Consider the following 27,195-nt stretch of genomic DNA (forward strand, 5'->3'; position numbering starts at 1 on the left):
TTTGTTTTAAACATAAATTAAATTATTTTTCTGCATAGAGTGCATAGAGCAGAAACGCCCAAACCCTTTGCTACAAAGAACCGAAAACAGATTATTAAAGGCAGTGGGCCAACAGCATTACTGTAAATCATATTATAAATTATGATATGGAATGGCAGGCCAAAAAAGAGGTCACGGAGCTACACAGATCCTGGATTGGGCATCTCTGATATAGAGTAAAAAATTAGAGATTTTAAAGGATTTGTTCACTTCCATAATAAAAATTTGACGATAATTTACTCACCCCAATATCAATAAAGATGTTCATGAATTAAGGTTTTTGAGGAAAACATTCCAGGATTTTTCTCCATATAGTAGACTTCAGTGGGAGCCAACAGGTTGAAGGTCCAAATTGCAGTTTCAATGCAGCTTCAAAGGGTTCTAGGAATAAGGGTCTTATCTAGCAAAATGATTGGTCAATTTCTAAAAATAATGAAAATTTCTATACTTTTTAACCACAAATGCTCACCTTGCACTAGCTCTGCGATACAAATCCGCAGAGATTAGTGTACTCCGGGTTCACAAAGTTATGAAAAGCGGAAAAACTCTTTTTCTCCTCCAACTTCACAGTCGTCCAACATCGTTGTTTTACCATTTTTTTTGTAAAGGGCATTTGACTTTCTTTGCACGTTCGCTTTGTAAACACTGGGTCGGTACTTCCGCCTACGTCACGCATGACCTTTGACATGAAGTTATACTAGTGCAACTCGAGCATTTTTGGTTAAAAAGTATATATATTTTTATTTTTTATTAAAAAATGACTGATCATTTCAGTAGATAAGACCCTTATTTTTTGGCTGGGCTCATATAGAGCCCATTGAATCTGAAATTTAGACTTCTAACCCGTTGATCCCCATTGAAGTCCACTATATGGAGAAAAATCCTGGAATGTTTTCCTCAAAAACCTTACTTTCCTTTCGACTGAAGAAAGACATTTAACATTTTGCATGACATGGTGGTGAGTAAATTATCAGGAATTTTTTATTCTGGAAGTGAACTAATCCTTCAAGACTGCGATCAGTCTAAAAAAATATATTTTTCCTAGCCTTACTGTGGAAAACACGTGGTATTGCATTGGTGTCAGCGATCTGCTCATGTCATTGGCTTGTCCTGTTTCTCCCTTCTTCTGCCCATCATTTCCTGTCCTCTCTCCAGCCTCTCTTGTCGTCACGTTAGCACTGCACCCATCTGTACAGCACTCTGTGGTCTCTAGAGGTGAGTGAGTGGTCAGCCTCCAGAACGTGTTCCATTTCTCTTCCTCACCTGGGGGTCGCCAGAGGGGAGATGGGGAGCAGGCTGTCAGCTGTCCTTGCCTTCCCAACCCCCTGCCCCTCACCTTCTGCCCTGGGAATGAGTCCGGCTGCTCGGACGCTTATGGGCGCCAACTACTCCATATGGGCCGTGGGCAGCAAGAGTGTGTGTCCTCCAGGATTCCGGCCCCTGACAGACAGTCCGTCCTGTGACATCACTGCAGTACGCATATGTGTGTGTGTGCGCGCAACGGTACACAGGAGTGTAAATACATGGGTTTCCTCCAGGATTATGGTTCCTGACAGACTGGCTACACGATGACATCACCTTGGCATGTGTTTGCGTGTTTGTGTCCTTTAGGAAAAGACCCCTAACAGACTGTGTCCCTGGAGCCCCCTGTAGGGTACCGAGAGCAATGCCAGGGGTCCTGCAAGCACAGACTGGAGAGTGTCAGCTTGATGGAGCAGAGACCGTTAGGGACGGCAAACATGAGTTTGTGTGTATGTGCGTGTTTGTGTGTCCACTAGGACCAGGCCCCTGACAGACTGTCTCCCTTGAGCGGCAGTGGGGTACGGCAGAGGCAGAGAGTGTGTCAGCATAGAAACCCAAAGGAACATGGCAAAACAGTCGGGGGGAGAAATACAGGAGTCGGTTTGCTTGTGCGTGTGTGTATGTATATATGTGTGTGTATTTCAGTTTTGGTAAACAGGTGTTTGGTCTCAGAGACTCTGCTCCCAGAGGACTGCTGGCCATGTGGTCAGTTCCTGCGTGCCGCCCCCCTCCCTTTTCATTCTCTCTCTTGTCTTCGCTTTTTTTCACTCTTTCTTACCCTCTTAGCAACATAGCTTTGTCCTCTGTTGTGTTTGGTTATGACTGTCCTGTTGCCTAGGGGAGAGAGGAAGGAAGGAAGATAGGGAAGAGGGAGGTCTCCGCAAGAAGCCCAGAAAAAGAAACCAGAGAGACGAACGAAGAGAATGAAGATGAACTGCCAGTAAAATCTCCTATAGTCCTATACTCTGGAAGTTGTTTTCCCCTGGCTCTTGCTTCAGGCCTGTCTGGCCGGCATGCTGGGTCGCCCAGTAGGAGCCCGGGGTGGAAGTTGTTTTTCTGCCCCCTACAGTGTGTCTCTCCTGCCCCGGGCTGTGGGCAGAGGGCCAGGGGGAAGGGGCTGTGAGCTGGGCAGGGGGGCTGCTGGGAAAGGTGGAGCTTTTGGGCAGGGGGCCAGGCTCAAAGGTGGAGGGGGTAGAGGAGGGGTGAGAGGTCAGGGATGTGGAATGTGACTAGGTGAAGTGATAAGACGCAGGTTTAGTTAGACCACGATTCTACCAGTTTGCTTTTCACTATGTTGTTGTATCGCAACATGTCAGAATGATTATATTTATGAGTCAACAGTAGGAAATTTGTTGTTGTTGTTTTTAAGCTGACTCAGAGTTGTGCAGCATGCCAAACTTACCAAAATTTAGGGCGGAATTGACCCTTCACAAACAGCTTGATTGACAGGCGATTTGAGCAATCATAATGCAAAATCTGCCGTTTTGTCCAACAAACAAATCAAACAGGAGAGTAGATTAACTGTAGTGGACTAAGTAGAAGAAAAAAGGCAATAGAGTGATCTGTCACGACACATTAAAGAGCCACAAAACAGTCTTTATTGTTTGTATTTCTTAAAAAATGACAACATTTTAAAGCTGTGTAGTGTGAGCACGCCGTTGTTTGTCGGACATAGCAACAGTAACTAAGGAGGGCGGGTTTTTGCGAAGGGTCAGTTGAATTGGTTTGATTATAAAAAGTTGTAATTGTGTTTTCAAGCACTTCAAGTTAACAAGCACTTTTGTCCTTACTTGTCCTTTACTTGAGTAAGTAAATAAATAAAGTAATAGTCTTTTTATTTTTTTTATTTTAACACAATAAATATCAGAGTATGTTTCTACTGTTATAATTTGGATAATGCACTCATGGGAATAATGGCAATATAAATAAACGGCATAACTTTTTTCAGTAACGAGTAATCCAACGAATTACCGTTTCCCCGCTACTCACAATAAAATGTGGCGTTACTGTAATTTTTGCATTGCGTTTTTTTTCGGAGGTAAATTCTCATTTATTCCTTTCAGCGCGTCTTTTTCCAGAAATGAAAAGTAGTCAAGATGAACTGGATGAATGTTCACGTTTGCTTATGGAGTTGATGTGGGAGTTAAGACGGTAAAAACAGGAGCTTGCGTTGGTGTCATACAGATTACTTCATCAGACAATATTTGTTTTCGATGTGACTTACTTCATTTAAAAATAGACATTTCAAGCTTTCAGTACATATATTTCTCAAGTCTGTGAGGCACATATTCACGGAGATTCTGGTTGTTTAATTTACATGTCTCTAAAGAGAGGTGATGGAGACCGAGACAGCAGCGAGCGCAACCATTTTTTTTTTGTTTATTTTACTAAAGCACATTGTTTTCTTGTTATTATGATATTTTTCATGTCCGGGGGTTGAAGCGACCACAATAACATGATATTTAGCCATTGGAAGGTGTCTCTCACGTTGTCCCACAGCAACATTAAAGTAGTGTAGATTAGTGTACAATGTTTTATTCATTTACCATATTTATTATTGGGGGCATCCAAGTTATTTGGCAAATTTGAACATTTTTTTTTTAAAGTAACACAATAGTTACTTTCCCTGGTAATTACTTTTATAATGATGTAACTCAGTTACTATTTGTGAGAAGTAACTAGTAACTATAACTAATTACTTTTTTAAAGTAACATGCCCAACACTGGCATAATGTCCTAACTGTTGATGAAAAATAGTGATAAAGTTTGGTGATTTGCAGCATTAGGGATAGGCAGCTGACATTAATAAAGTTCCTGCTGTGAGGCCTTGATGTAAAGTCCGTTCAATAGGTCGTACTATCATAAAGTCTTAAGTCATGTCTAATCAGATCTTGTCTTTAGAGTTTTTGTTTGGACTTTTTTGAAAAGAGGTAATTTCAGTGTTTCATCAGCTGAACAATTTGTACCATGAAACAACCTTGTACAGACTTTACATCTAGCCTCGTTTTTATGCCAAATTTAATATGGCATTTACCCTTACTAAGGTCCATTACTATTATAATTAGCGTAGCTTGAGGCTAACAGCATTAGCATGTTGACGTCTGCGGTCACCGATAACATACTTCTTATACTTTAGAATTGGTTCAGGGTGTAGTTCTGAAATTAAACCTTTGTGGTAAAGCTTAAAAATTAAGCTTTTCCAGCAATAGCACACAACATTTTGGTGGTGAAAAATATGCTGTGAACTTTCTGGTTTTCCATGACAGCACTTGGAAGAATATTTGTTTTCGATGACAGGTACTTTCTGGGTGTTTCTGAAGCATAAGAGATGTTAGTAGTGGCAACTAACCTAGATGGATGATGAGATTAATCAGGCCAAAACCAGAATGTTTGCCTTCATTTGTCAAGTTTGAATGGAATATGTTGGAATGGATGTGAAACTGGTTTAGTGTTGGTGCGGTTGTTGTCGAAGTGGGCATATTTAACCTCGTCTCCCATGTAGCATAAATTTCAGCGTGTTAATCATTGTGGAACGGCTGTATTGTTTTTGGATGGTGTGTTGTTCCAGAAGGGGAACAGCAGTGCTGTATGTCATAAGTGTGGGTCTGCTGTATATGCCTCCAAGCGCTAATGAACACACTAGCCTGTTTTGGCTCTGACGTTTGGCTCGTGTCGGTAGGGGCATTCACAAAATCCACAGCTCTGGTGTTGGGAGAGATGGAGGGGATCTCTTTTTTTTGCTTCCCCCTTCTCTATCTGGCTCCCACCCCCCCTCTTCCTCTATCTGTCCTTGTGTCTGATAAAGAGGAGAGAGGACAGACATCAGACCGAGCACGTCTTCATTACCGTCCTCCACCACGCTTCCGGCCCGGCATGCCAGCGCTTTGGCTTGCCCATTAACTGGCCCGATGTGGTTCAGCCCAGCCCGGTCCGGTGGAGGCGTGGGGGTCTGCGCAGGGTGGGGGGGGTCTGTTCTTGAATCTCCTAGAATTATCTGCAGATTAGGTGCTGGGGTGGCTGCCGCCATCACCATGTGTTTCTGTTATCACGCTCCCAATTACCAGGCCCCGTTCGAGGCGGGGTGGCAGGCCCATCCCTGGACATCAGAATGTGTCCTTCTGCCAGTCCTGTCTTCCCATTCTTCCCTCCCTCGCTACACCCTTCCATCCTGTGCTCCACCCCTCCACATGGGACAGGCTGGCAAGGAGACGGCCAGCGCCAGGGGCAACCACCAGAGCAGCCTGTTAATTCGGTAATGAGTCACAACATGAAAGAAAGTTTGGGGATGGAATGTGGAACAAGTGAGAAACAAACTGTCAGAGAGGGAGAAAATCTGAAAAGAAAGGGAAGGTCGGTCAAGCCTGTGAATGCGGAAAGAACGGGAGCGTGGAAGGAGCCCCGTGTTTTCGCGCCCATTCCAGTCGCCACTTCTTTTCTCTCTCCTCTCTCCCCCCTCACTTTTTTCTTTCTGTTTCTTTTCTAATTTAACTTTTCATTGAAATTTCTTACCCTGTTTAGTGCTCTTGCCAAGTCCCCCGGCGGACAGATGACAAAAGCCCCCTAAAAGCCATGTGATCTTCCATTTTCCGACAGCCACACTTCTGAGGATTAAAGCTATTTAATGACTATAATCTCCCTCTTTCTCAAAAGTGATTTCTCACATTCTGTCGCAGTCAGAGGGATTGCATTAGCATTAATAGATTTATAATTCGCCAGAATGACCACATGTGCCAGGAGGTTTTTTTTTTTCCTTTTGGGCTCCATTCTTTTCCTCTACTCTGCCTCTTTTTTTCCCTCCTTTTTTTCTGGCTCTGAACTCAAGCAAGTGTTTCTTTGTATCTCTTGCACTGTGGTACATGTCTGTGTCTCAGCAGGACGGCCTACCTGTCAGTCGGCACCCCCACCGTCACCACCATACCCGCCCCCTCTCACCTCCACAGTGGCTGGATCAGAGAATGGCCTGTCAGGGGCCACGGTCTCATTGTGCAGCCAAAGAATTCACCACGGTTAAGTCCCTTATGGGCTTTTCATCTGGGCTCTTTCACTAGGCCACTGCAACACTTTCTCTCCTGTGTTGCAAGGGTTTTAGGTTGTGTTGGGATGGCTCTTATCCTGACACGGACACAAAAGCATGAGAACAGAACAGGGGGAGGGCACTGTACTTGAAGGAGGGAGGGGAAAGAGGCAGAGGAGGTGTGTGAGAGGTGGGCCAGGATGTCTTACGCTAAATGTAATCTGAGAAAGTGAGAGAGACTGAAACAGAAAATGAAAGGAGCACAGAGGAGGGCACACATGGGCACAAACATGAGTACTTTCTTTTTTATTAGACATTCTGTGTGAACTCTATTTTTTATTTTGGTTGATATATTAATTAAAAGACAATATGTTTTTCTTTTTTGCTGTGTATTAAAAATGCCATAAACCAAAAAACATCTAGTGACATCATCATCCTTTTAAGATGTGAACTTTTTAAAAGTCCAAAAAATGAAAATGCCTTTTTTTTGAGATGCAACAAAACAGTTATTTGTACTTAAATTGTGATTCTTATTAAAAAAATACCTTAAACTGAAAAAGGCTCCCTTTTGATAGAGTGACCTCTTTAAGTATTTTCTTAATGTCACGCTTTCTTCTCTTCTTGTACTCCTTTACTGATATCTCTATTTTTAAACTTTTTCTTTACTCCAGCTCTGAATTCATTTCTCGCTTAGAGCTAAATTCATAATTCATGGTTTTACAAATTTCTACCCACAAACCCCTGTGGAGATTTATTTGTTCTGCACAGCACCTACATTTTAAAGTGGATCGATTCATCACTTGAATTTATTTTCTACAAATTCTGCTGTGCTCACCTTTGTGTAATGGGAGAGTAGTGGGCGGAAGTAAAATCCTACAACTGCCATATGGAGTTGAAGTTATTAGTTTATACAATACACGCTGAGGTGATGCACTTTCTTTGTTCTTTTTTCCCTTTTCCCATTGCGTTAGGTCGTAGATTGTGACTGTGTTTCGGTGGGTTTTTCATTTCTAATTAGAATACTGAGCATAGAAGGCCATTGTTACATTTGGCTTGTGAGTGCGGATGGAGCTTTTAGGGGATGTGGAGCGTTATCCTCTGTAAACATACATTTTTTTGGTTCTGTTATACCAGGGGCTTTTTCAACGCATTAAGAGTGAACATACAACTTAGAGAAAATAAAGCAAACAAACAGTGCACTGATAGAAAATTCTGTGTTTGTCTGAGCCGCAGTGGGACTTTGTGCTCGCAGCATCCCTGCTCAATAAGTCATGAGCTCTCTCCCTCGCTTTCCTTCGGAGTCTGCTAGTTGAGATGCTAAATAGATGACGTGTGGACTGTGTCAGGCCCCATCAGATTGCACAAAGCAGGACAGAATTAAGAGCAACCCGCTTTGTATATCTTTGTGTAATGTATGCCTGCATTAATCTAGACTGGGCTGTGTGTTTGCACAAACAGCGAAAAAACATAAATAATCCAGTGCTGTGATTTCGTATGCGTTGTCCAGTAAGAGGGCCTTCCTTTCTGAATGTGCTCTAATCACGTTGGAGAAGCTTTTCAATCTGGTGACCATAATGAAAATATGATAAAGCAGATCCAAATCTGGGGGATATGGGCATGAGCTTGTTTGCTGAGGGAGGATAAGAGGATAAAAAAATACATCTTTGTCCTTATTTCTCTGTTCCTTTGGGGTTTGCTGTCTTTAGTTCTTTGCTTCTATTTTGATATTTTCTCTGCCTCTTTAACATTTTAATTCTGTCTGTGTTTTGCATTGCAGATGGTGATGATGACCCGGGGCTCTCCTGGGTGGCGTCCTCTCCCTCTAGCAAAGACGTGGCATCGCCGTCACAGATGCTAGGGGATGGCTGCTGCGATATGGGCATGGGCACAGGGGAGGAAGAAGGGGGCTCTGGCCTGCCTTATCCCTGCCAGTTCTGCGACAAGTCCTTCAGTCGCCTCAGCTACCTGAAGCGCCACGAGCAGATCCACAGTGACAAGCTGCCCTTCAAATGCACCTTCTGCAGTCGTTTGTTCAAACACAAGCGCAGCCGTGATCGTCACGTCAAGCTGCACACCGGTGACAAGAAGTACAGTTGCCAGGAGTGTGAAGCGGCGTTTTCTCGCAGCGATCATCTCAAGATCCACCTCAAGACGCACAGTTCCAGCAAACCGTTCAAGTGCAGCATTTGCAAGCGTGGCTTCTCTTCCACCTCCTCTCTCCAGAGCCACATGCAAGCTCATCGGAAGAACAAGGAACACCTGGCGAAGAAAGACCAGGGCAAGCGTGATGGATCTAGCAGTGATGTAGCTGACCAGGACCAGGACCTGTACATGTGCGATTACTGCGAGGAGACATTCAGTCAGACGGATGAACTTGAGAAACACGTGCTGACGCAGCATCCCCAACTCTCAGACCGCGCAGAGCTTCAATGCATCCACTGCCCTGAAATCTTCAGCGATGAAGGCACTCTACTCACCCATATTGACAGAACGCATGCCAACAAGAAACACAAGTGCCCCATGTGCGCTGAGCAGTTCCCATCTGTAGAGGATGTCTATTGCCATCTTGACAGCCACCGGCAGCCAGACTCCAGCAACCACAGTGCCAGTCCTGATCCAGTCTTGGGAAGTGTGGCATCAATGAGCAGCGCTACCCCTGATTCCAGTGCCTCCCTGGAGAGAGGATCAACCCCAGACTCCACCCTAAAGCCTGGACAGAGCAGACGGAAGCTTGCACCTTCTTCCGATCATGACGATGGAAGCTGGTCAGGCAAAGTGACCTACAGTTGTCCATACTGCTCCAAGAGAGATTTCAACAGTCTGGCTGTCCTGGAAATTCATCTGAAGACTATCCATGCAGATAAACCTCAGCAGAGCCACACTTGCCAGTTGTGTCTGGAAACGCTGCCTACTCTCTATAACCTTAATGAGCATGTGCGCAAAGCACATAGATCCAGCGGGAGCTCTGCGTCAAACTTTCCCCTTCTGCAGTTCAGTAACGTTTCGGCCTTTCATTGCAACTACTGTCCTGACATGTTTGCAGACATCAACAGCCTGCAAGAGCACATTCGTGTTTCTCACTGTTTATCTGGTGGTGTTGTAGCTGGATCCACCACTTTGGAGGGCAACCATGCTTTCTTCTGCAACCAGTGCTCCATGGGTTTCCTAACAGAGTCCTCACTCACCGAGCACATCCAGCAGACCCATTGCAGCAGTGGGGGAGGTGTGACCAAGATGGAGTCTCCAGTCCTGCAGCCATCGCAGTCCTTCATGGAGGTGTATTCTTGTCCTTACTGCACCAACTCTCCCATCTTCGGTTCCCTGCTCAAACTCACTAAACACATTAAGGAGAATCACAAGAACATCCCACTCGCCAACAACAAGCGCAAAGTCAAAGTGGCCGACTTGAGCCCAGCCTCATCTGACGTGGAGATATCCTCCCCTAAACGCCATAGGGTAGCTGGTGACAGCACTCCAGCAGTTGCTAATGGAGACTATCCCTGCAATCAGTGTGACCTTCGATTCTCCAGCTTCGAGGGCTTCCAAGCCCATCTCAAGTCCCACCTGGAACTGCTACTGAGGAGACAGTCTTGCCCACAGTGCAACAAGGAGGACTTTGATTCTCAAGAGGCACTGCTTCAGCACTTGACCATTCACTACACCACCACTTCCACCCAGTATGTCTGTGAGAGCTGCGACAAACAGTTCTCTTCTGTAGACGATCTGCAAAAGCACTTGCTAGACATGCATACCTTTGTGCTGTACCACTGCACGCTGTGTCAGGAAGTCTTTGATTCGAAGGTGTCCATACAAGTCCACCTGGCCGTCAAGCACAGCAATGAGAAGAAAATGTATCGCTGTACGGCCTGTGCTTGGGACTTCCGCAAAGAAAGTGACCTGCAGTTACACGTGAAGCACAGCCATTTGGGTCACCCTACCAATACCGGGGCAACCGGAAAAGCACGCAAGTGCATATTCTGCGGGGAGACCTTTGGCACAGAAGTAGAGCTCCAGTGTCACATCACTACTCACAGTAAAAAGTACAACTGCCGGCTCTGTGGGAAGGCCTTCCAAGCCATTGTCCTTTTGGAAAGGCATCTCAGAGAGAAGCACTGCATTTTTGATGGAGGAAATGGCAATGGAAATGGAGGAAGCCAAAATGGAACGCCCAATGGGGTGACTCAAAGCTCTAAGCGTTCCACAGCAGGATCGACTGCAGCTGCTGAGCAAGCAGATTTGCAGAACATGCTGTTAAAAGGAGGAAATCAGGAAACAGCGAACAGCCATGAAGCTAGCGGTGGTGAAGAGGAGCTTGATGCCTCCGAGCCAATGTATGCCTGCGACATCTGTGGTGCGGCCTACACAATGGAGTCTCTACTTCAAAATCACCGCCTTCGAGACCACAACATCAGGCCTGGCGACGACGATGCAGGCTCGAGAAAAAAGAAGGCCGACTTCATCAAGGGTAACCACAAGTGCAATGTTTGCTCACGGACCTTCTTTTCTGAGAACGGCTTGAGGGAACATGCCCAGACGCACCGTGGCCCAGCAAAACACTACATGTGTCCCATCTGCGGTGAACGCTTCCCTTCACTCCTTACTCTTACTGAGCACAAGGTCACCCACAGCAAGAGCCTGGACACAGGCACCTGCCGTATCTGTAAGATGCCCCTGCAGAGTGAGGAAGAGTTTATCGAGCACTGCCAGATGCACCCTGACCTGAGGAACTCCCTCACAGGCTTCCGCTGTGTCGTTTGCATGCAAACTGTCACCTCGACGCTCGAACTGAAGATCCACGGAACCTTTCACATGCAGAAGCTCTCGTCTTCAGGGGTGAGTGGCGGTGGAGGTGGATCGGCCTCATCATCTCCAAATGGACAGCTGCAGGCCCACAAACTCTATAAATGTGCCCTGTGTCTCAAAGACTTCAAGAATAAGCAGGAACTGGTCAAGATAGATGTGAACGGCCTGCCTTACGGTCTTTGCGCAGGCTGCATGAGTCGGGGTACAAATGGCCAGTCCCCAACTGTTGTTGTCACCCCACAAGATGCTGGGGAGAAGGGCACCACTGGACTGCGCTGCCCAGAGTGTGCTGTTAAATTCGAAACCCTGGAAGACCTGGAAAGTCACGTTCAGGTGGACCATCCTGAGATGAGCCCAGAGACCAGTGGAGCTAAGAAAGTTACCGATGCCTCACCTGTCCCTAAAGTAAGTGTCAAAGCCTCACCCTTGTCTCAATTCTAAGTTCTTTTGTTGGAAAGGGTACTTGATAGTTCAACACAAAAACAGAAGATCAAAGATGACTCTCAGCCACTGTCAACAAGCATTAGGCCGTTTGACAGAAATGTTTTATCACAAAATGGTTTTGTATTTGCTTAGGGTATTTTTTAGGTCATTTGAGGTTTTCCTCTAGTTCTCAAATTTGTGTTCTTTCTCTACCTTTGTTTCTTTTCCTATTATCTCCTTTCTTTTGGCAGTTCAAAGAAGAATTTTATGCAATTTCTTTTGAAAAGGCGAGACATTGCCAGCAACCATTTTCTGGCAGTATTTTTAGTGTATAAGTTCCCTGTGTTCCCAAAGTGTTCTGAGTCAAAGAGAGATGTGTGAATTCATGGCTACATTACTACTGGCCCCAGAGGGTTCAGCAGCCTCATCCTGCTGGGCTATTGTACAGCCTGTTCGCTTCACTAGATATTGACAGTGAACTTCCAGGGACGCTCAATCTTTACCTGTGCTTTTGTCTCAGCTCAGTGTAACAGATAGGAGAATCTCAGCCTTTTCCCCTCTTGTTGCAGCATAGGATAGATTTGAAAAAAGAGCCTGTTCAATGTGAATTCCAATCGTGTCTTTTTCCTTGTAGAAGAAGACGTATCAGTGCATCAAATGCCAAATGACCTTTGAGACGGAACGAGAGATCCAGATCCATGTTGCCAATCATATGATCGGTAAGTCGACACCATAGTTTCCTTTGCTAGTGCGCGTGCGTTTGTGTGTATTTACATGTGTGTGTGTCTGCGTGTGTGTGTGTGTTTGGCTGCTTGCCAGTCGCTCCTCCTGCTTTCCTACCCTTATTTGCTGCCTTAGTCTTGCCCCAGCACTCTCTCTCACTCCCTGCACACAGGTGTGAGACAGACAGGTGAAATGAACAGCTCTATTTCTGGAAGTGCAGACATCGCTCTCAACAGCTGTTCCATTGTTTAACACTTGACTACGCAGCTGAGGCCTCGGCTGCAGGTCTGATTGCTCTGTTAACTCTTCACCATGCAGCCGAGACCAGGACTGCAGGTCTCGCTCCTTCAGCAAAGGCCAACAAACAATTAGGTTCCCTTTTATTCCCCTTCATTTCATTCCTGTGGACAATTACACGCATTTTGCCCTTTGTTGCAGACGTTTTACGAATAGAGTAACTACATGTGCACGTGGGTGTTGTTTACAGATGTTGGAATTCTAATTATGTTAGGTTAGGTGGACTAATAAAGGGCTCTATGGCTTATCCAGTTCGTCGAACGCTAACATGCCATAGAGTGCTGGGTGGGACTTGCTAATGATTGACTCCTGGTGGATGATATTTTCCATCCCATGTCTGTTGTTCCTCTGGCTAGTGGCCCTGGCTGCAGTGTATGAGCTTAACTGAACAGTTCCTCGGTAGTTGTTTTATATGCCTCCTCCCTTGGTGTTGTTATTCTTTAAGTAATAATTGCTGCTGCAGCACACTGTAGTGTAGATTAACGAGCTGGGCCTGTGAGTAATTTCACAGAACAAACGGCGCAATGCTCTGAGCCTCAGCAACTTCCCGGCCTTCTCCAGTCCTGACAGCTGATACTAGAGCGGAGCCGCCTGATATATTCTTAGAGTCCTAGTGAGCATGCTGCATCTGTCTTTAGAAAGGCCATTGTGCCTAACCGCATAGACTTGTGTGTGTGTTCGCAGTCTACGCTTTTCTTTTTAGCCCGTCCTTATTTTAGGTGGGAGGAATTTCGAGTTTAATTCAAGGGTCCTTTGGTTCCATGTTCATTTTCTTCTTCATATAATGAGCATGGAAGTGCTTAGCACCCAATTATTCCCATATTAACCGCCCTGACTTTAACCTCCCAGCCTGTTTCTATCCATCCACCTATTTCTCTCCCATCTCACCTGACCCTTCACCATTCAATCACAACCTAACTGCATCCAACCTGCCCAATCTCAGACCAACACAATCCAATTTGGACCACGCTGAGTGCTCTCTCCTTTCATCCCTCCATCCTCTCTCTCTTTTCCTCTCTGAAGATACTGATGCTGGAGATAAAGGCTGCGCGCGAGACGGCGAGGCGGATCGTATGTCTCTCCCCATCGCCATGAAGGGAATTTTGGGTTAATTAACATCATAATTGTCAGAAAAGCTGGAGGAGATTAATTATGGAATTGAGGCAGATTATTTTAAGTGCCGTTGTTATTTTATTATTTTTTCCACCCCTCTTCAAAGATTGATGACGTCTTTGAATAATGAAAAGGGGAGTCATGTATTAACCTTTATCAGACTCCGCGTTAGGCGCCAGAAAATTGAAGCGAGATCACAAAGGAGTTCTAGTTTTAGCGCTTTTGCACTCTGTCTTCCTCTTTCTTTTTGAGATTACGAAGCAATCATTAAATAGCTACACTATCTGTCAGCTTTGATATATGACTAGTGAGGCTATTATAAGACTTTGATATTTTAGCCTGCCTTTTATGCTGGAATTTGCAAGCATGCACAGCGCTTGTTTTTTCATATACAACAGGGATACTTGCATCATGCAGCTCAGTGGCCACTTGTAAAACATTTGGAGTGACCAATAAATGTTGTTCAGCATTTATTTCCCTTTTTCATTTTCCAGAACGATGTAGTTAAAATCAGTTTAAGCCTGTTATTTATGTACAAATGTGACCCTGGAGCACAAAACCAGTCATAAAGGTCAGTTGAGATTTATACATCATATGAAAGCTGAGTAAATAAGCTTTCCATATTTGGCCAAGATATAACTAATTTAAAATCTGGAATGTGAGTGTGCGAAAATCTAAATATTGAGAAAATCGCATTTAAAATTGTCCAAATGAAGTTCTTAGCAAAGCATATTACTAATCAGAAATTAAGTTCTGATATATTTACAGTGGGAAATTTACAAAACATCTACATGGAACATGATCTTTACTTAATATCCTAATGGTTTTTGGCATAAACTAAAAAATTGATCATTATAACCCATACAATGTATTATTGGCTATTGCTACAAATATACCCGTGCTACTTAAGACTGGTTTTGTGGTCCAGTGTCACAAATGCATTTATAAAATTTACTTTCAAGCAAAGAAATCGGCCTTAAAACAAGAATGCAGCTATTTAGGAATCAATCATTTTGTAGACAGCCTCATTTCTATTATGTGCGCTTTCTGATTTGTCACATCAGTATCAAACAATTATTGAAATAGCTGAATTTTGACACCAAATGGACTTGGTGTAGTTTCACTGTGACATATATTTAATGGTTGCTGATTATTTGACTTGAACTTACTAATTGAGTGAACATTTAGTAGGCTACATGTTCTTCTCCTGCCGTGTTAAATAGAACAATTTAGCTTTGTGCTTTTTGCTCACAGTTTGGCAGCTGTGGAAATCGCACGAATTTGATCTCTCCGCCTCCCATGTTTCATCACTATGCATATTCATGCATGCTTCTCTGCCAAAAGCAGCTGTGTGTGCGAGTGTGGTCGTTGCATATATGTCGTCGATGTGTGGAAGTCCCTACTCACACGTACCTGCTCTTATATGTGATTGACACATCTGATAAAAGATTGCATACACAGACAGACACATTTTGTCAACCTCCAGCTTGTGGATACACACACACACACACACGATTCCCGATTCCCCGTTTCAGTCGTCCTACCTTTTTGCCGAGGTGTGATCATACCTCACCTAGCCTCCCACATCCCCCCCACTTTCCCTTCCTCTCACTCTTTCCAGCTCCGTCCCCCTCCCCTCTCTCGCTCTCACAGTCACCAGTAGGCTGAGGTGACACCTCATCTCAATCAGTTTACCTCCTCAAACTTGCAACATCTGCTCCCCTCTCTTCCTCTCCTCTCCTCTTTTCTCTTGTGTCCTTCCTGCGAGCGCCCCACCACTGCGTGAGCACGCTGCCTGTGTCATTTTCTGTACCGTCACTTTGCTCCACCGGCAGCCCAAGAGGAACGCGCACCAATCACGAGAGACTTTCCTCCCACAAATTAAAAAAAAATGAAAAAACCCACACACACACCTTTAACATTCGTTTTACACACCTGAAGGCTTCCTAAGGCATGCTTCAGGTGGTTAGGGCACCTTGAGGTTTTGTGACTTGATCTTTAATTTAGGTTTAGATTATGTTGGTGTCGTTTCAAATCTTCGCCGCCTGCGTTTGCATGTAAGCGGCGTTGAGCATAGGTGAGGGAATCGATAAAGATTTCGGGCTGTTGCGGTTTGCTGCAAAAGAGCTTGATTACACTGAGATGGGAGGGGTGGAAAAAGCCTAGTGTTTTAATTAATCCGACTGGTGAGGCAGGCGAATGCGATCAGAGCTCCGTTCTCCAGGAGGCGGTGAGCCTGGAGGAATGTGGGTTTATTTTTCCCTGCCTGTTGATTGAAGCCGTGTGATTATTTAATGTAGACGTTTGTCTCTGTGCGGAGAGACCGCGTAACGATTTTCCTTAGCACGGAGGCGGCAATCCGCGTGTACGGGAAAAATGAATTTCATTAGCGCTGCCCTGATTTCATCAAACAACCGACGGCTCCAGACTGCACCGGGTCATGCAGACTTTTATTTACTGTGTGGTTTTTGTACTGCATTATCATTAGTTTCATGTTGCAGTGATCGTCTGTGCAGGAGCTTCTCTTATTGGCTCGGCACTCTGTCAACCTGCAAAGTGGTCGCATCCCATTGGTCTGTTTGAACTTGACTAATTCTGAAACTAAATGATTTTTCTACTGCACACTGTGATTCACATATATGTGACCCTGGACAAAACCAGTCATAAGTAGTACGGGTATATTTGTAGCAATAGCCAAAAATACACTGTATGGGTCACAATTATAGATTTTTCGTTCTGTGAAGATATTTTGTAAATTTCCTGCTGTAGTTGTATCAAAAATTAATTGTGATTAGCAATATGCATTTCTAAGAACTTTATTTGGACAACTTCAAAGGTGATTTTCTCAATATTTTGATTTTTTTTGCAACCTCAGATTCTAGATTTTCAAAAAATTGTCTCAGTGAAATATTATCCTAACAAACCATACATCAATGGAAAGCTTATTTATTCAGCTTTCAGATAATGTATACATCTCAATTTAAAAAAAAGGACCATTATGACTGGTTTTGTGGTCCTGGGTCACATATGTAACTATTCTAAAACGTTTTTTTTATTTGTTATACATGCCGGTTTTAATGACCTGATATTAATTCCCTAATGTCTGTAGTTTAATTTGTCAAATTACACAGCTATTTGTTGGAATTACAGTATAGAAGGACTCTTATTTTCCACTGAAACAGAATCTTGGCAATAACAGTAATATTTTTACACCCTGTCCGGAAGCACACGCTTCATAATGTGAGAGCCGGTGTAAAACCTCTCATTTCCCCTGTGAGGAGACAGACACTACACTACACATTTCATTGCCCCACACCAAGACCTGTCTCAGGCATGACACAGGCTGACTGGACTGAAGGAGCAAAGCTGAGAATTGTGGTGCGTTGTGGCATTTAGTTGTGTGATTGGTGGTGTGATGCAAAGAGGGAACCTAAACAGGCTGATAAATAGAGTATGTGTGCTGATGTTATATTTCTCCCAGTTTACCCAAAAATTAAAACTGGCATTATTTACTTCTGGGTCATTTTGTGTCACCTACACAGTATTTTTGTTTTCCAGTGTTTTTTTTGTTTCCAACACAGATGTTACACAGCCTTGCCTTTGCGCACAATAACAGTTCACAGGACTCATAAGGATGAGAATTCAGTTTGTTTAAATATTGTAATATTGCTTTCGGTTTGTCAAAAATGCAAGAAAGATTTTTAGATTTATTTTGGAAAATAAATACTTCTATTAAAATTTTATTAAAATATTAAAAATATGCACTGCTGCAAATAAAATACATATAATCTTCATTGTTGGGTGTACTATCCCTTTATTTCACTTAGGGCTTTAAAACGATTAATTGCATCCAAAATTAAAGTTTGTGTTTACTTAATATATGTATATGTACTGTGTATATTTGTTATGTGTATACGAATACACACACATACATATATTAAAAAATATATACAGTACCAGTCAAAAGTTTTTTTTTAATGTTTTTTTTTAAAGAATTCTCACCAGGCCTGCATTTATTTGATCCAAAATGCAGCAAAGCAGTAATATTGTGAAATATTTATACTATTGTAAACTATTTTATACTATTTACTATCTTCTGAGTTTTATTTGAATATATTTTAAAATGTAATTTATTCCTGTGATCAAAGCTAAATTTTCAGCATCAATACTCCAGCCTTCATTGTCACATGATCCTTCTAATATGCTGATTTGCTGTTTAAGAAACGTTTGTTACTATTATTAGTAGTAGTAGTAGTAGTAAATATTATCAATATTTAAAACAGTTGAGTACATTTTTTTAGGATTCTTTGATGAATAGAAAAATCCAAAGATCAGCATTTATCTGAAATAAAAAGCTTTGATAACATTATACACTATGCTATTCAAAAGCTTGAGTGAGTGTAATTTTTTTTTTTTTTTTTTTTTTTTAGGGAAAGAAATTTTAAAAATGAATACTTTAGCAAGGATGCTTTAAATTATGCAAAAGTGATGATAAAGACATTTATAATATTACAAAAGATTTCTATTTCAGATAAATGCTGTTTTTCTGAACTTTTTATTCATCAAAGAAACATGAAAAAAATCTAGTCAGCTGTTTTCAACAATAATTTCTATAAAATAAATTTCTTTCTAGTTTTTTGAGCAGCATGAAAGATCATGTGACTGGAGAAATTACAGTGAAAAATTTTATTTAAATTACATTTTAAAATATATTTAAATATAAGGTAATTATTTTAAATAGTTAAAATATTTTACAATTTTATAGTTTTTGCTGTACTTTGGATCAAATAAATGCAGACTTGGAGACTTCTTTAAAAAAACATTAAAAATCTTACGGTTCAAAAACTTTTGACTGGTAGTGTATATATTTATTTCTTCATTTAGATTTGTTTATAAATGTTTTATATATACATATAGCACTTTTCTTGAATATATACATCAGTGTGTACTTATATATACATAATAAATATACACAGTACACATATATTACGTAAACACATACTTTTATTTTGAATGCGATTAATTGCGATTAATTGTTTAACAGCCCTAAACTCCATTAAGGGTCAGAATACAGCAGTTAGGACATGTAACTCTCTACAGCGTCTGTCTAATAAAGCAAAAAAGACTTAAAATTACTCTTTGGCAGTACACATAAAAGACGCCATTTTGATTTGTTCCTGAAATGACGGGGATGCAGATGAAAATGAGAAGCGGCGCTCGATCCAGCTCAGTGAGTTTATATTCATATTAATATAACCGAACCCCTCTGAGCCAGGCTGTTAGTTTGGGGGCAAAAAGATGTCGCGTCCCACAGTTGGGCCACCCTCACGGGGACGTGCCCGCGTAGTCACAGGCATCTCAGTGCACTGCTTTTAATTTTAGTCTTCATTTAGCACAGCACCCCTTGATGATCACCTCTGCGCAGCGGCGCGCCCTGCTGGCGGGGGGAGAGCCGACGCAAACGCGCACTCTCGAGAGCGAACGCTAGAAATCACGCACACGTATACGTACGTACACACTCTCACACCTGCAGGGGGCACCCCGTGGGTCTACAGCTGCGCAGCGGAAAACAATAAAGCCTGCAGAAAAAAAAATCCCCTGCGTCCTGAGAGACCTTCACACAAAAGATGCACCGAAAAATAATAGTAATAAAAATACAGACAGACTGACAGATAAGCAAGACAAGAGAGGGGAAAATAAGCTTGAGTAGCAAACAAGCAAACACAAAACACAAGGCCTCTCTAACAATACAGCGAGGAACTCGGCCTAGTATTCCACACTTCCACCTTGACATGTTCTTGACACTCCTTGTGATAAGGTGTGATGTTTTATAATGTTTGTGTTTTGCTAGGCAGGCTAGACGCACATAGGCTGGTTTGTTTTTCAGTCCTTGGGGTTTGAAGTTTTCTGTGTTTTTCCTTGCTTTTCATGTTGGGTGAGAGCATAGGAACAGTAGGAGAGGCGAGCAGAAGGAGGCTTTACTCATTTCACCTCTCCATCCACTCCTCCCCCCCTCCACACCTCTATCTCCATCCGTCCATTTGGGCACGTCGCAAGGAAAAGCATGCAGACACTAATGTTGCACTAATCACCGGCGTACAGAACTCACAGCACGTCCACTCTCCTCTCAATCGCCCTTAATCAGCCAACACATTTCAATTAGCATATTGTGTTTAACCTCCCTTTCATCTGCCTTTATTAGTGGATTGAGCTGTAGTCAGCCTCTTCACCCCCCTCCGTCCAACACTGATTCTCCCTCACTCGTCTCAGCTGCATCGCTTCTCCCTCTCTCCGTTTCACTTTTCCAGGGTCTCTTGTATCGCACCGCTGTGATCTGTGAAAGTTCAGGATTGAACGTTAGAGGACATGCTCTTGTACATCGTACACAAAGTTGTTAAAGTGACAGTTCATCCAAAAGGTCCATCTCTCGTGTGGTTCCAAAGCTGTGCAGTATGAATTTGCTTCTTCTGTGGAACACAGAAGATGCACTGAAGAATGTTGATAACCAAACAGTTTTGGTCTCCATTGACTTCCACTGAATAGACAAAAAAATGCAATGAAAGTCAGTGGGAATGAAAACTGTTTGGTTATTAACATTTTTCAAAATATCTTCTGTCTTCAGGACAAAATAGAAATGCATACAGGTTTGGAACGACATGAAGGTGAGTAAATGATGACAGAGTTTTCATGTTTTAGGTGGACTAGTTAGTGCAAGAATAAAAATTCTGTCCTCATTTTTACTGTGGAATGTTTTTTTGTCTATACAGTGAAAGTCATTGGGGTCCAGTGTTGTTTAAAACCCATTTGCCTTTCGTTATATGGTCAAAAATATTCTTTAAAATATTCTTTTGCATTCTGCAGAAAGCCATACAGTTTGTTTTTGGGTGAACTGTCCCTTTAAGTTCTGAACTGTTCATTTTTGAACAAACATTCTGGAAGCATGTTAGCATAGTCAATCAAATTTTGGTATCATTTAATCATCCTAATATTGAATAACCTGTATTTTTTTTTAATCTGTAGAACACAAAAAGAAAAGTTTAGGAGTAGGTTATGGTCTTTTTCTAGTAATAAATGTGAGCATGGGTGCTGCTAAGTTAAAATGACAGAAAATATAATTAAAGTGGTTCTTATGATTTATTTGGAATGACAAGAGGGTGAGTAAATGATGACAAAAGTATCATTTTAGGAGGCACTCACACCACAACAATGATTATTTTTTTAGTTCGTAGTATATTTTGACAGTTTAAAGGGATAGTACACCCAAAAATCCCTCATGTTGTTCCAAACCCGTAAGAGTTTTGTTTATCTTTGGAACACAAATTAAGATATTTTTGATGAAATTCGAGAGCTTTCTGACCCTGCATAGACAGCAACATAACACATTCAAGGTCCAGAAAGGTAGTAAGGATATTGTTAAAATAGTCCATGTGACATCAGTGGTTCAACCTTAATTTTATGAAGCTACGAGAATACTTACTTTCAAAAGACGATTTGCTCCATTTTGATAGCTACCATAGACATCAGTGTTTATATCCGAACTACAAACTTTTATCCCAGTATTTCTATGATAATATGAATGATTGCAAAACAGAAATTATACTGTGTGGCAGCTCTACAACATGGACTATTTTAACAATGTCCTTGCTACCTTTCTGGGCCTTGAACATGGTAGTTACATTTCTGTCAGAAAGCTCTCGGATTTCATCAAAAATATCTTAATTTGTGTTCTGAACGAGGGTCTTATGCATCTGAAATGACATGAGCGAGTAATTAATGACAGAATTTTCATTTTTGAGTGAACAGTCCCTTTAAGACGTGCAAACCCATGGCAGCCCAGTCTCCCTCCATACTTCACCATGAGTGAGCCATGACCCCCATGTCTGACCCTTCCTCCTCCACATCTAACCCTCATGTGATCATAGAGCTGCTGACTAACTGTCACCCTGCCTTCTCTTTCCACCCTCCCTGCCTGTCGGACGGCCCATAGGAGAGCCCGCCCAGCTGCAAGGTTTGTTCCCCCTTATCTCTCTCCATTCTTAGCTAGATTACCTGAATGAATGACCCCCCTCAAGCACACATACATCTCTCACTGCTTGAGTAGAAGGACCGGGGCTATAGTACAGAACAGTGCATGATTGGTCACATAAAAGGGGTCACGCCATACCTTTTTGTCATTTTTCATTCATTTATTTTCCCTCAGGTCCCCATAATTTAGTTTTCACGCTCATTTTCCATTCGCTTTTTAACCCTCCGAATTAAACAGACCGTTTTTGCAGCATGTGAAATGAAAATGGCTTTTACTCAGGAGCTCCCACCCTTCGGCAAGTCTTTGCAATGCTTGAAGCTCGGTTCTGTTGTTAGTTTTATATCAAGTGGAGTAATAGTACAGTAGTTTCTTGTTATGGTGGTTTAGTTCATACTACAGAATAATAGTAGCCTATCTATCCTACTATCTATTCTACTTTAACACATAATAGGAGTTGTTTCAATATAAATGTGGGCGGTTGTGGTGTATTCAGTGAGCTTGCAATAAAGTCTATCTATCTATCTGTCTATCTATCTACCTATCTATCTTTCTATCTGTCTGTCTGTCTCTGTCTATCTATCTATCTATCTTTCTATCTGTCTGTCTGTCTCTGTCTGTCTATCTATCTATCTGTCTGTCTGTCTGTCTCTGTCTATCTATCTATCTATCTATCTATCTATCTATCTATCTATCATCTGTCTGTCTGTCTATCATTTATCTATCTATCTATCTATCTGTCAGTCTATCTGACTATCATTTATCTATCTGTCTGTCTGTCTGTCTGTGTATCATTTATCTGTCTGTCTGTCTGTCTGTCTATCTATCTATCTATCTATCTAACATTTATCTGTCTGTCTGTCTGTCTGTCTATCTATCTATCTATCTATCTATCTATCTATCTATCTATCTATCTATCTATCTATCTATCTATCTATCTATCTATCTATCTAACATTTATCTGTCTGTCTGTCTATCTGTCTATCTGTCTATCTATCTATCTATCTATCATTTATCTGTCTATCTATCTATCATTTATCTGTCTATCTATCTATCTATCTATCTATCTATCTGTCTATCTATCTATCTATCTATCTAACATTTATCTGTCTGTCTATCTATCTCTGTCTATCTGTCTATCTATCTATCTATCTATCATTTATCTGTCTGTCTGTCTATCTATCTATCTATCTATCTATCAATCTAACATTTATCTGTCTATCTATCTGTCTATCTATCTATCTATCTATCTATCTATCTATCTATCTATCTATCGATCTAACATTTATCTGTCTATCTATCTGTCTATCTATCTATCTAACATTTATCTGTCTGTCTATCTATCTCTGTCTATCTGTCTATCTATCTATCATTTATCTGTCTGTCTGTCTATCAATCTAACATTTATCTGTCTATCTATCTGTCTGTCTATCTATCTATCTATCTATCTATCTATTTATCTGTCTATCTATCTATCTATCTATCTATCTATCTAACATTTATCTGTCTGTCTATCTGTCTATCTGTCTATCTATCTATCTGTCTATCTGTCTGTCTGTCTGTCTATCTATCTATCTATCATTTATCTGTCTATCTATCTATCTGTCTAACATTTATCTGTCTATCTATCTATCTATCTATCTATCTATCTGATACTTCAAGGCTGCCAAATTTTTTAGAACTTTTAAAGAGTTTTTCTAGTTTCATAAAATTCATTCTTTGAGTATGTTTCTTAGAATTTCAATTCTGTTTATTTAAATTCTTCTGTACATTTAAATTTAAAATGGAATTCCGCATCTGTTACGTTATTTCAAATTCACAAAGTAAATTGGAATTTGGAATTTAATTTAATTGGAATTTATAAGAAATTTTTCATTTGGAATAAAAAGTTTAAGTAGTAGAATATGATGTCAAAAGGAGCTTATATTCTCATGTCATTTGATTTCCATACCGCATTTCCTCTGCCAGTTTACACACAGACACACACACACCAACACACACACATTGTCATAGTGGTTATTTGTGCATGGGGCTGGGCCAGGGGCATGAACGCACATACACCTGAATGAGCTCTCCGGAGAGTATCGCTAATGTCACCGTTGATTCTTAGTTATTCATCCCAGTGATTCTGATGCCTGGAGCACGAGTCGCACAAGTGTTGTCAAGGCAACGCCACATAGATGCTTGCCGTTTGACCCCAGGGTGTTCTCTGTGATGTCATAATAGTCTTCTTGTCTCAACTGTGGGTGCGCTTTTCCATATTTGAATCTTTGTCTTGTCACATCACAGCTATTATTTGTCGAAAATCCGTTTTCATGTGCGCAGGCAGTCGCTCCGTCAGGATTGTGGGTTGTCTCGTTGTGATAAAGATGACCGGCGCTTATTTTTTTAACAGAAAGTGATGCCACAGAGCGGTGCTGGCTTTCGAGTTTGCTGGAGGTGATGCCCAGCTCATGCTGTAGAGAGACACACACACACTCTTACACAAATACACACACACATGCACGGAGGCTGGCTACTAAAGGAGACCTGGCGCGGTCTCTCTGTGTCAGCGCAGACTTAATGAGGCAGCACACAAGAAGCTTTAGGAGTCAATGGATGTAGATAATGTGGATGAGGGTTCACTTCACTGAGCGGCTGTACGCGAGCGAGCCAGTGTCTAGCCTAGGGCCACACTGTGAGTGTGTGTGTGTGTGTGTGTGTATAGCCATACTCCAGCCCCCTCCATTCTGTAGTCATGAGAGCAAAAGAAATCATCATTCCTTCACATTGCATGTCACTCCCTGTTATCCAGCCCCTGATGTCTCTATTGTGCGCGCGCCGAGCCGATGTTAGGTTGAGTGGCTTTGGTGAGAGCAGTTATTCCTCAGTGTTCTGATGTTTTAAAAGGGTTGGGTTGGTTTTTATGGCTTGTTAATGGTGTGGCGCTCTCTACTGCAGCCCATGTGGCAAGTACGTGAGCATGGGAACAGATGACAGCCCCTCATGCACATCATAGACCACCTGGAGCTAGCCAGGCGGAACCTCATAGGAGCCGGGCAACGTTTGAGGGGGATGATGGAGGGTGCGCTGCTGCTAGAGGTGAATAGAGAGAGAGAGGGAGAGAGAAAGATTGAGGGAGTTGAGCTTGACCAAATCAATGCAACACACGTGCACGCTTAAACACATGCACATCTGCATATGCTTGAGTTTTACTACGCAGGTGTCCTGAATACTTGATTTGGATTGGTCAAATATTTTTATGTAATGACTGCTAAACTAAATAGTAGAACACATGCATTGGTAACCGATTTCTTATATGTATCAGTATGTGACTTATTCCTTAAACTTAATAAAGTTATGTAAAGTCTATATTTTATGTTTTATTTATTAATTTGTTAGGCTTCAAATGCAGCAGCTGTCTGACTGCAGAAATGCTGTATTGCATAACCTGCATACACTACTTTTCTAAAGTTTGGAGTCAGTAAGATTTTTTTTTTTAAATGTAAAGTATTTTATGCTCAACAAGGCTGCTTTTATTTGTTTAGAAATACAGTAATAACAGCAAAATTGCAAAATATTATTACAATCCAAAATAAGTAATAAAGATTTTAAATTGTAATTTATTCCTGTGATGGCAAAGCTGAATTTCAACATTCAGTCTTCAGAATCACTAAACTAAACTAAACTAAACTAAACTAAAATAAAATAAAATAATCATATAAAATGCTCAAGAGCCATTTTTATTATTTTATTATCCATTTTTATTTTATTCTTTTATTATTATTATCAATGTTGAAATCAGTTGTGCTTATTAATATTTTTCTCAAAATAGTTTTTTTCAAGATTATTTGATAAATAGAAAGTTCAAAAGAACAGCATTAATTTAAAATAGAAATCTTATGTAATATTATAAATATGTGTTTACTGTCTTTTTTGATCATTGCGTCCTTGCTTTATATATATATATATATATATACACATATATATATATATGTCATTATTATTTTGACCAATAACCAATATCCAATATATAGCTGATGTTATAGTATTTTACACTTTTTTTTTTCTAAATAAATGTACCGTAAATCACTAAAAAATAATAATCAGGTGTTTTAAATGCCAAATATTTATTTGTGTGTTTTTTGAAGATCACTTTTAACAGTGTTATGATCATTTATAGTGTTAAATATACATTTTTAGTGTTAATCAAATAACATAAATTAAAATAAAACTAAATAAAATAACGTCTAATATGTTGTTTGGGTGCTCAAGAACCATTTTTAGTCTTCACTGTCTTTTTTGATCGTATATATATATATATATATATATATATATGCCAAATATGTATTTGTGCATTTTTAATGTGTTAAGTTAATTAAAAAGATAAAAAAACAGTATTACACTTCTGTATCATGTGTTCATATTGCACTGTATATAGATATGTGTATGAATTTAGATTCAAGCTCAAACATGCTGTGGTAACACATGACCCTTAACTTTCTCCATGACCAAACCCCACTGATTTCATTCCTGTACTGTCTCTCTTTCTCTCTCTCTTCCTTCCTCCCTCCTTTGAATAGCCCCCACAGAGAATGTCATGTTGAAAAGGGAGTGAGGCAGCAATGTTTTGCCGAAATGTTTGTTTGCAAGGCTGAGTGATGTCTGATCCCCCTGAGAGCTCATTTTGCCACGTTTGCGCTTGATTTGCTTCTTATGCTGTTTATTAAAGGTAATTACAAGCTGTTTGGAGATCTATAAGAGAACTGCTCAGGGGGAGCCTCCTCCAAAAGGTGTGGGAACAGAATGGAAAATGAGGTACACTAGTGGGCGACGTGGCAAAATCACTTGGGTAGGGGTTGCAGGTGTGCTTAGAGAAAACACTGCGGAGGAACATGTCTTCAGTTGATCAGGTTTACTGATAAATCGTGATCTTTGACATGGGAATCGCTAGATCCGAGTGAATCTTTGACATGCTGGTGTGTTAGCAGCATGTGCGTACATCTTTCTCAGGTAAATCTGGTAGAGGTGCAGCTGCCCCGTTTCCCCCCTTTCCCTCCCCGCCGTCCCAGATCCGTCCAGGTGTGTCTCAGCCAGCTGCCGTGGAGGGGAAGGAGCGGCGATATCAGGAGCTCGTCAGACTCCCAACCCTCCCTTCTCCGTGCCGTGCGGTAATTGTTAAAAAGACAAACAAGCTGCCTGCCTATCTGTGCATAATGAAAGGGGGCCAGCCGCAATTTGCTCCTCACTTAATTCGTTAAGTATTCTGAATTTATTTTCTCGAGTGACAGTGGCATCTGTCGTATCTGGCGAAGACGACTTACGTACACGTGACGTTACACAATGAATGCGTGATGAGGGGGAGAAGATGTGGTGAGGGTGTAGTGTTAAAAGGTTAGTTTAACCAAATATATATCTTTGTTTGCTTCTGGATGTTCTGTGCTGAATGAATCATTCTTTTAAGTTGGATCTTTTCAAT

At 41.4% G+C, this 27,195-nt stretch overlaps 1 protein-coding gene across 3 annotated transcripts in view; it reads left to right on the forward strand.

Annotated features, from left to right (window-relative positions):
- Positions 1-27,195, forward strand: part of znf423 (zinc finger protein 423) — a 195,077-nt gene that overhangs the window by 88,068 nt on the left and 79,814 nt on the right. For 2 of the 3 annotated variants that reach the window (XM_051135752.1, XM_051135755.1), the window contains 3 exons: positions 8,133-11,563; positions 12,216-12,300; positions 21,702-21,722. In XM_051135752.1, coding sequence (XP_050991709.1) covers positions 8,133-11,563; positions 12,216-12,300; positions 21,702-21,722 — 3,537 coding nt within the window. The remainder of the gene's footprint in view (positions 1-8,132; positions 11,564-12,215; positions 12,301-21,701; positions 21,723-27,195) is intronic. The other variant, XM_051135754.1, reaches the window with a different exon arrangement.

This window comes from Labeo rohita, chromosome 18 (genome assembly GCF_022985175.1).
Source record: "Labeo rohita strain BAU-BD-2019 chromosome 18, IGBB_LRoh.1.0, whole genome shotgun sequence".
NCBI lineage: Eukaryota > Metazoa > Chordata > Actinopteri > Cypriniformes > Cyprinidae > Labeo > Labeo rohita.